We start from the raw sequence: 10,875 nt of genomic DNA on the forward strand, positions 1-10,875 counted from the left end.
AACCAAGGAAGGGTTTAGAAGGAAGCCAGTTTTAATTTTGTTTGTTTTTTGGAAAACCAATAAAATGTTATTTAAAAAAATAAAAAATTGTGCTGCTATAGGACCAGACTATAAAATAGAGTCGTGAACTGAGGAACAAATCAGTTTGCATACCAGTATGTTAATAGATACACACCTACTCTTTAAGCTGCTGGGTTGTATCCTGTGCTGTGCATGCACAAGTGGAATGGACAATAGCTCACCCTGCAGCTCTCAATGCACCCCCCAAATGTGTTTGAGGGGCCCCCAGCCTCAGCAACAGATTTTGGGGGCACATGGGGGCCTGCACAGGGGTGGAGAAGAAATACAAAGTCCCAGTGGCTGAAATGAAGTCTGCTTGTGCAACACTGGGTTTCAATGCATAGCAATGTTTTGAATTGAAATCTTTGCAGTGTGTGGCAAAACAGCTTAATTCTGTCTGCAAAAGGGGAACCCTTAAGTCTGCATGATTACTAGGAAACCTGTGTAGCAATTCAGATTATGTAAGCCACACCAGAATAGCTAACGAAAGACAAACTGTACTAATTTTCTTGAATGCATGGTACTTCCTGCTTAAGTAAGGGAGAGCAGTGCAACTCCCTTTATGTATAATAAAGGCATATATAATATTCCATTTAGCAGACTGATGCAGTCTGGAGGTATTTCAGAGTCTAAAGATCTATAGCTGTGACTTGAGTATTTAAAGCTTTAGAAGCTCTTGCCCATATCAAGTTCTCTGGTTTGCAAATGTGCCCAAGAGGTTGACAATCTAGATCCATTCCAGTCTGGGTTCAGGCCCAGATTTGAAACTGAATCAGACCTAATGGCTGTCTTCATTCTGAGAGGATGGGTTGGAGGCAAAGGGTTGCAATGGTTTTGTACCGAGCTGGGAGGTAAATTCCAGAGAATAGCATTGGGTGGCTGCTGCTCTGCCAAGTGCCAATCATGCTGTGGGGAGCCACATGACACTATTTTGTACTCAATGCTTTTCAATGCCTATTTGAAACCACCAAGAGGAGCCATTGGGCAATTTGGAACACTAGGTCATCAGTTCACCGATAACACCCAGCTCTACAAAATCTGAACCAGGTGCAGCCATGGACCATGGTATGGATGCTGCGAGGGACTGGATGAGGGCCAACAAACAGATGCTGAATCCTGGTAAAGTGAGTGGGCTCCATGGGAGAATGGCTTTGGGTCTGGGAACTGAGAAGCATACTTGATCCAGACAGGGTTGTTTTCCCTCTGAAGCAAAATGTGCAAATATGTTTTTGCTGCTAGAATCTAGAATTAAACTAGTTTCCTTTCAGGAAAAAGAGAAACAAACAACCCTTAAGACTAGTCAGGCCCAAATTATAAAGAGATACAATGTCCCAGCTGAAGCTTCCCACCAATGAATAGAAATGTTAGATTTAGGTAAGAAATCTGACATGTATGAATGTGTAATTTTGCTATTGAGCTAAGAGCATTAAGACACAATCTCTCACGCTTCAAGTTGCCTCAGCTTCAGTGAAGGCGGTTCATACTTTGGTAATCAGCCATAGGCATCATGAATTTCCCAGACCTAGGAATGCTACATTAAGTCAAATCCTTCAAGGAAACCTAAGCTGATAATTTTCAATCTAAGCCTAATAGGCTGTATAATGGAGGGCTAATTATGGCTATTAATTACATAATCTTGAATTAAAAGTTTTTATAATCAATGTTGTTGCCTCGAATATTTGGCTAGGCTAAACTTAATTTGTTAATGCTATGGTGAAGATAATTACTTTTACCAGTTATGTTTCATATGCATCTAAAATAGCTATTCTGTGCAGTGTTATGCCTGGAGGCTCAGGTTTAGCCACCTGGAGATTGAGCTATGGTACACTCAATACTAGCACTGGAGTGATTTATTATGATTATTACAAACATGTTTTTAGTTTTATTTCAAAAACTTCTATACTACCTATAAACCAAGGAATAAAGTGCTGCAGATGATACATGCAACTTTGGCAATGTTTTAAGTGCATGCAGTAGCATCTGGAGTGGAGGTAGGATGCTTAAACACAGAAATGATAGTCCTTCGTAACTGGTACCGTTATTGATGATATTCTTGTCCTTTCAGCTTTAAGGCCTAGCCAGAGTTTTGTGGCATTACAGCAGGGATGGAGAGCCTGCGGTCCTCCAGATGTTACTAGACTCAAACTCCCATCCCCATCCCTGACCATTGGCCAAGCTGGAGAAGGCTGGTGGGAGTTGGAGTCCAAGAACGTCTGAAGGACAACAGGTTCCCAAGTCCTACCCCAAGCACTCATGACTGGCCTACTGCCACTGCTAACAGTCCCACGTGTCCTTGAGCATGAGCTCAATCTGCAAGTTGCCCATATTTATCCTGGCTGCTAGAAAAATCAAGTAACGCTACATCCATGGTTTATAAGTTCATGCAAGGCTCAGTGTCATCTGGCCTCAAAAACCCATGTTAAGAAAACAGCTTTAACCCGTATGCCAGTTATCAACCAGCTACTGCCCTGACTTCAACATTCTCAGTTGGAGAATAATTAAAGGCTGTGGCCAGCAAGTGTCTGTAAGCACACCTGGATAATGTTCTTGAACTACTGCGAATCTGAGCTCAAGTTCAGCACATACATCATTTGTGGTTTGGATTACAGTGGTACCTCTGGATGCGAACGGGATCCGTTCCAGAGCCCCGTTCACATCCAGAAGCGAACACAACCTGTGTCCACGCATCTGCGCGGGTCATGATTCGCCGCTTCTGCGCATGACATCATTTTGACTGTCTGCGCATGCGTGAGCAGCGAAACTCGGAAGTAAAGTGCTCCGTCACTTCCGGGTCGCCACAGTGTGCAACCCGAAAATACTTATCCCAAAGCTACTTCAACCTGAGGTATGACTGTACTGAATTCTTCCTAAGTGCAACTATACCCTCATTCCTTCTGTGAAGAGTTTTCTGTAGCCTTTGATACTGTTGTTTGGAAGGTATTGACAATGTAACTACTTCGAGTAGCTCTGCTTGTTCCTGAGATGTCATGAGTAAGGTAGCTGCTCATCACAATCCTAGGACTGTCACCCAAAGTTAATCAAGTCTTCTCTCTCCTTTGCTATTTGGGAGGGGGCTTCTAAGCAAAACATACACAAAGGTGATGGGCTGGATAATAAAGGTACAAGTCTAGAAATCTTGAGTCTTAGTAGCTAAGCCAAACCATGGCTTAGCTCCAGCTACTGAAGCAGCAGTGCCAGGGGAGCAGTGAAGTGGATGTAATCTTCTTTCTGGTTACCAGCACACTGGCTCATTCATGGTAATTCATTGTTTAGCTTACCATGATGTGCAAAAACACACCAGGATCTTTGGTCACAATGGCAGACAGTTGAAGGCCAGCCAACCAAAGCTCATGATGGCTCTATGACAAGAAGAGGAAACACTGGGACATCATCAGTGATGCATTTCATGATCTCCTCATCACCAGGCTTGCAAGAATGCTCCTGGATGTATTACTGTGCCTGGAATTCTAAGTTGCATCAATGGGTAGGATCACCTGTCAGTAATTCTGGGCATGGCAAAGATGTACCTGAAGCAGGCAGATTAAATGGGGCAGGGGAGGCAACACAGAACAGAAGCAGAGGCTGCTCTCCTGTTTTGTCCAAGTTGGAGAACTCATGTTTAATTAGGGTTTTAATGGGGTTTCACTATTCTACACCAGTATATTTAAGCCAGAACAGGTATGTTTAAAAATGCTCACTTGCCTTGGGTTGCAAAATGGGCAAACCTACCATTTTCATCTTGCAGCTGCAGGCAAGTACCTTCAGAAATGAACTATCCAATCAAGGACTATTGGGAAACATTGGTCCCAGAACAGACCTTATAGAGTGGCATTGCTTCGTAGATGTAGAATGCATGCATTTCTAAAGCCAAGCCGCTGTGGGAAAAGTAGACTAAAAAAATGTCCATGGTGTGACCATTTGACATAACATGCTTGAACAGGCCACACAGGATGCTCAGCTTTTAATGCATCCTTCAAGTAACCACACCCTGCTTGCATACATATTAGCTGCTTTTCAGGCAATGATGCACCTTTAATCTAGAATGTGAATTGTCAAGTGCATGTACATGTCATTTGCCATCAACACATGTAACTCAAACCTCAGGCTTACTAAACTATGGGGTAATTTTGAAACTTGCTACACAACAGAAAAGAAGTTACAAACACCTGATGGGGGGCATATATAACACGGCCCTGTTTCACTACACTGCATTCTGAACGACAGCCGTTATTTCCTCTAGAGCGCCTCTGACCAGGTATAGAACAAAGAGATTGCGAACCATGTTATTTGTTAGCGTTATTCCACATTCAACGAACTGTATTCTTTCGGGAAACTAAACTGAGGTGTTTCTGCTGGGGCTATGCTTCCCAGAAATACATGTGAGTAACACGAAGAGACAAGATTCAGAGGTGTGTCTCTACTAGTCCAAGATGAATATGCTTAAGGGCAGGAAACAATACTGTCAAAAACATATCAAGCAGTGCTTATAATTCCTGACTCTTAACATGCCTAAAGCTTGAGTTTTGGAACTGAATAAATCTTGCTGTACATCTATAAGGTGGTTGCATGTGTCAATTAAAACTATACCTGTGTCATGGCAGGAATGCGTTTTCCCATAAAATGCTATTAGAAAAATGCTTCTGTATAGATATCTGGTAAAGTTTATGCTTCAGTAGGCTGTTGACCATTCATATTATTACACATGTATAAAAACAAAATCCCCATTGATTCCAAGGTCTTCAGGCAGGCTATATTATGAAGGGCTACATATAACTTATCAGACTGTTATGGCAAGGAAAGCCTCACACCTCAGGTTTATATGATAAATTCAAATGGAGGGTTGCCTAGTAGTCGATCAAGACTACAGCTGCTGAATGAGAATAGCTGGGATCTGAATTGACAGTGACTAATCAGAAAATGTCTCGAGGTCACGGTGGGCAGCTCAATCAAAACAACTTTGTGTGCAGCAATGTGGAAAAAGAAATTCCATGCTAGAGATTATTTCCAGTCCCTTTCCTAAAAGGAATTGCGACTGTTGTAATACTTTGCATGTGCATCTGTGGCAGAGTCACATTTGGATTATTCAGTGCATTTCCAATAGCTCCATCTCAGTTAATAAAAAAAGGGGGGGGGGTAACCTTATAACTGGAAGGTTTACAAAAAGCCATCTAGATGAACAGAGGGTCAGAAATAACTCCATGATGAAATGCAAAAGATTTAGGAATTCTTAGGGTGTGTTGTTGTTGTTTTAAAGTGACCAAGGAGAACTACTAGATACTTACATAATTGCATGGTATGGAAAAAGTAGCTGTCAAAAGTACTGGCACTCAAGGTCACTTAGACACACAGACTGCAGTAGGTTTAATAGAGGCAAAAGGAAGTAGTGATATAACTTAGGTATGAGGAACCTGTGGTCCTCCAGATGTTGTTGGGACTCCAAGCTAATCAGCCCTAGCCAGCATGGTTGCAGGAGATGTGGTCCAATAATACCTGGAGAGCAGCAACTTCTCCATCTCTGATTTATGGATTTGCTACCATAACGTATGGTAATGGTCAATAACTTAGATGGCTTTAACAAGGGGTGAGATATTCAGGAAAGTATGGCAGCTTAATGACTAAAAGGGACATCCATATTCAGCAGCTGTATACTACTGAATTCCAGCTGCTGGAAGATAGTGGTACAAAAATGCTGTTGTTTTCATGCCCTTCTCAGCTTCTAGAAGGCATCAAGCTCAGTATTAGGGAAAGCAGGATGCTGTATCCTTGACAGAGTCTTATATTTCTGAATTGGGCATCCCTACCAAACCCTGTCAGACTCCTTATAAATTACTTGAAGGAACCATTGTCCAACAGCTTCTTCAAATTACACAGATCTAAAGCAGCTTTGCTGCCAGTTCTGTCTTTTCCAACCCAGCAAGATTTTCTCTAAGAAGAAAACTTGCTAGAAGCACCATCTTCCTATCTGAAGAGATATGGTTTCAACTGATTTGTTGAAAGGTAGCCCTGTATAGAGAAGCTTTTTAAGGTTTTTATATATGCTGGAAGCCACCCAGAGTGGCTGGGGCAATTTTCCATAAATGGCAACAAGTTTGAGGAAGATGGGTAGAAGCAGAAAGGCCATATTTAGGGTCATGTTTTGCTTATAAAAGGAAAAATAGCTTTGTTTTGCACACAAGAACTGGGCAATACATTTATTAGGACCAACCAAAATGTCACCAGTGACAAAATTGCAGTGAGCTTTTGAGTTCAAGTTCTCTTTACTAGGCTACACAAATAAAGGCACTGGGAAGACAAGGAAAAACGAAAGTACAAAGAACCAGGCTAAAAGAATGCTGCAGTCTTGAGGTCTGTCTGCATATTCACTTTCAAGACAGAGGACATTGCAGACTGAGTAAGTCACTCCCAGGTGTTAGGATTTCAACCTAACTCATAGGCGGATTTACATTTGACAGGATGCTGTGGTCCCAAGACACACAGAGGAAATGCACACACACTTCACTTTTCCAAGGGAGTCTGGATTTAGTCAGATTTAGTAGACCCCATCCAAGCTCTGAAAAGCACAAAGAGCTGAAAGAGGAAACCACATCAGTGATTCCTGTCTTAACACTTACTAATATCAGTTGCTTTCCCTATTTTAAGAACTATCCCCTAAGTGGTGTGAACCTCTACAATCAGTACATTCAGATAAAACTGCATTATCTGCCCATCCAGCACAACAATTTTTATGTGAAGTGACAGAAGTGATTCCTCTTCCCTTTCAACTTAATCTGGGGTGGAGCAGTGGCGGTGGCAGCAGCAATAAGAACCATGGCTGTGAAGTCTCAAAACCAGGTGCCCATGGCAGAATGAATCTACATGTGACCCTTCAGCAGCTAAACTTTAGTGCGTGCACACATATCTACACAAGAAGGTCTTCCATTGTGTTTCTCCCCTGAAGGAGGAATTAGTTCTGCCATCCCTGAGGCAACCACAGGAAGCGTAGAAGGGATGGTTTGCGGTTAAGCGCTAGCCAAGTCCAGGAAATAAAATACCGTAATCCCAAATCATGCTAGAATTGGATTAGCATCAGTGGTTGCCATAGAGGACGTGTGGAATTAGTATTCTGTATAAAATGGACCTATAATTTATATGCATTCTGAAAAAATATATGCTACATTTTATAAATGTGTTTTCGAGGTTACCAGCATGAGTTTGACCAAACTGCGGGAGGCAGTGGAGGACAGAGGTGCCTGGCATTCTCTGGTCCATGGGGTCACGAAGAGTCGGACACGACTAAACGACTAAACAACAACACATTTTATATTCGGAGGGAGTGTATGTAATTGGATATTGGTATAAAATCAAAGTAAATGGGGTGGGAAGAGGCAACTGTCTTTTCCACAAGGGCCCACAATGGAAGTACCCTGGTTAGCCTCCGCCCACAGTTGTCTGGAGGTGGTTATTGCATGTAGGAAGAGATCACATTGACCTAATATTTACCTGCAGCTGCAGGTTCCTACTCCACTCATGTTGGGCTCCACTGCCATGTGAAAGGGGCCAACCTTTCTAATATTCAGATAAATTAAGCTGCTCTGCATGTTCCAAGTCATTATTAACTGGGGGAGCCTTTAAAAACCCCCAAACAGGCCACAGATTGAAAGATACAGGAACAGTTGCAATGCAGGTTTTAAGGACAGGTACAAGAGCCATTGATTGCATTAACAAGTATCCATTAGTAGATCCCTCTGTTTTAAAAGTGCAGCAAGCTTTCGAATTACACAGAAGCCTGGACAAGTGAAGAAGCTTTCAACTCGCTAGCACCTGATCCAGACAGACATCTGACCCGTTTGGGGATCATTCTGGCTAGTTAACAGCATCAGTTGCAACCCGAGACAGATACCAATAGGTTTCAACGGTAAGCAGGACAAGAGAAAGTAATGTTAGGCAGAAGGCCCGCTCTGTGGTAAAGGAAGTCTGTGCGTATGTTGTTGTTGTTGTTGTTGTTGGGATGCAAACAAACAAGGAGGTTCTCTCCCCCCCCCCCTCCTTGGAATGAGCAAGAAACGGACGAGGGAAGCCAGTATCACCTGCTAATTAGAGCGGGGGTGGAGAGATGATTAAGAGGAATCAATTTTCCACATGGTGACCTTTACCATTCAGAGCCCACCAGCCACTGCAGGGGCGAGAGGGGGGAGGGCGTCCAGAACAAGGGAGGGCAAAGCGTCCGCAGGCATTCGAGCCCCCCTACCTCACGCGCCAGCCCCGTTCACGAGCCAGCCTAAAAATAGGAGCCGCCATGACCAAAAGGGAGCAGCTGGGGTCTCCCCGGACAGTGCGAGCGCGCGCGCAGACTGGGCCGCCAAGCGCCGCTTGCGCTTCCTAGTGAAGGAGCTCTCCCGGCTCGGGCAGCGCGCACAACGCGGAAGAGGCTGGCGCTGCTCGTCAGGTACCCTGGGCTGGAAGGGAACGCCTGGCCCGAGGCGACGGGGCGGGGAAAGCCCCCGGGCAGGAAGCCCGGGCAGCCGCGAGAGCCTCCCCTCGGGGCTGACGGCGAGGAAGCAGGAGGAAGGAAGCGCCCCGAGCCCGTTCCAGGGGAAGCGCCTTACCTGCCATGGCGCTCCAGTCCCGAGACCCGCTTCGCAGATACGGCTGCTACAACTACTTTCGCTCTCTGTCGCCAGCCCCACGCCTTATATACGGGCAGGCGGGGCCCGGCAGAAGAGGCGGGGCTTCAAGGGATGACCAAAACGGGAACGGCCACGGAGGGGCGGGGGCAGGAGGAGGGAGCGTGCGTGCGTGACGTGGACGGAATGGTCCTCGGAAGCGCGCAACCTTCAAAATCTGACGGGCGCGCTCCTGTCTCTCGCGGAGGAAGCCGGGCAGATGCTCGTCAGGTGAAGCGTCTCCTCGCTCAGGCAGAACTGTAGCGCGAGAAGCTCTTCGCCTGACGCTTTTTAAAATTTTATTTCTTGGAGTACCCTCCTGGAGACACACGCTTGAGGCAGAGCCGTAGCTACGGGGGTGGGGGCTAGCCAGATTTTTTTTGGCCCCGGGTGAAGCTTATACAAGCGTTTCATCTTCCTCTCTCACAATAGAAGAGGATTATTGGACCAACGGCTTCCCATTCAGGACAATGGCTTCTGTTATTACATTGCTGATTAGATATGGGAAATAAGCCACATTTTCAGGGATTTGGCCTCAATTCCCCCCCCCCCCCCATTATTATGGGCTGGTAGCCCAGACTGGGCCTACTGGCTATTCTGGCCTATGCGAAGTGCACCAATTCTCCCAGCGTTGTGTGGAACAAGAGCAAGGAAGTTTCAGATCTCTGCTCAGCCATGAAGCTCACTGAGTAACCTGTATCATTCAGCTTACCCTAGCACATAAGGTGGTTATAAAAGGGCAGAAAGAATAACGCATGCCACCTCGGCGGCTGCAGCCACTTTGGAACTCCCTCCCCAGAGAAGCTGGACTGGCAGCAGACACCTTCTGCCAGCAGGTGAAGACTGTTTTATTCCAACAGGCTTTTGGCAACTGTTTTCTCAAGAAAAAGGCTTTTAATCCTGCCATGGTGTTTTTAACACTCTGTATTCTATTAGATTTGTGGGTTTTTTGTTTTGTTTTAATTCTGTTGTCCTTTAATTGCTTTTTAATTATCTTTTGTATGCTGTTTGTATTTTATCCGTGTTGTTTTAATTTGTGTGAAAAACACCTTGAGTCCTGGTCTGGGGGAAAAGGTGGGGCATAAATAAATATAATGACATTACTACAACTACTAAAATAATAAATCAATACCATTGTCACTTTTCAATGAAAACAGCCTCCTCTCAGTTTGTCATGGCCAGAGGTGGTGATGGGGAAGCAACTATGGGTGCATAGAATTAGTTGCATGGACCTTTGGATCATGGCCAATGCTCATTGGCTCCAAGGATTCATCATTCCAATGCATAGGCTAATGCATTGATCTCATCCGATGTAAAGAGCCTGACAAGGACACACCCAGAATTTGAGAATATCTGTTTCCATTAAGATGAGCTTAATGGAATGTACGTTCTTGCTGGTCTGCCGGAAGAGGTCAGGCAGTGTGTGGGAAACTACCCTGTTTTGTATGTGATATTAATGGAGTTTCCAGAGGATTAATCTGTGTTGTGGCATATACAACAAAAGGTCTTGTGGCACTTTAAACCCCAACACATTTGTATGGCATAAGCTTCTTTGGATAAAAATCGGATGCATAGAATTTTGTAGTTCAGGGATAGAGCATCTGCTTTACATGCAGAGGGTCAATCCTAAATTCAATCCCTGGCATCTTCAGGTAGGGCCGAGAGAGACCCCTGTCTGAGATCCTGGAGAGCTGCTGTCACTCAGGGTAGGTAATACTAAGGCAGATGGACCAATAGTCTGAGTATAAGGCAGCTTCTGTGTAGGTGTATGCACCTGGAACTGTTAGCAATGAGGGCAGATGAAAAGGAAGTGCCAAAAGCACAGTCAGCAACAATTGAATTAGTTCTAGCTGTTTTTAATATCAAATTATAATTTCTTGCAATCCACCTTGGGCCTGATGGTGAAGGGTGGGGCATTAAACTGAAGTAACAACAGCAGCAACCTGAATGTATGTAGAATCTGCATGGCGACCCTTCCCAAAAGCAGAGATTGCCGCCATCACGATCAGTTTAGGAATACTGAATTGATTTACATCTGTGGTGGTGGGGCAGGGAACTACTTTCTGTGTTCAGGCTCAAACGGATAGAATTGAACTTGCTGATTAGTCGTAACCCAGCAGTTTCAAATCGGAGTCTCCCTATGAAATTCCTTTGTTCCAGGTGGCTTTGTACC

At 44.6% G+C, this 10,875-nt stretch overlaps 1 protein-coding gene across 6 annotated transcripts in view; it reads right to left on the reverse strand.

Moving 5' to 3' along the window:
• Nucleotides 1-8,776, reverse strand: part of GYG1 (glycogenin 1) — a 28,513-nt gene extending 19,737 nt beyond the window's left edge. Inside the window, exon 1 of one of the 6 annotated variants that reach the window (XM_081911269.1) lies at nucleotides 8,646-8,776. In XM_081911269.1, coding sequence (XP_081767395.1) covers nucleotides 8,646-8,652 — 7 coding nt within the window. In that variant the 5' untranslated portion in view covers nucleotides 8,653-8,776. Of the gene's footprint in view, nucleotides 1-2,943; nucleotides 3,094-3,152; nucleotides 3,293-8,645 lie in introns of those variants that run through there. The other 5 variants (XM_081911271.1, XM_081911266.1, XM_081911268.1 and 2 more) reach the window with 5 other exon arrangements.
• Between the last annotated feature and the right edge of the window lie 2,099 nt (nucleotides 8,777-10,875).

The sequence above is a fragment of the Podarcis melisellensis genome (genome assembly GCF_964234715.1).
Source record: "Podarcis melisellensis genome assembly, chromosome: 5".
Lineage (NCBI taxonomy): Eukaryota > Metazoa > Chordata > Lepidosauria > Squamata > Lacertidae > Podarcis > Podarcis melisellensis.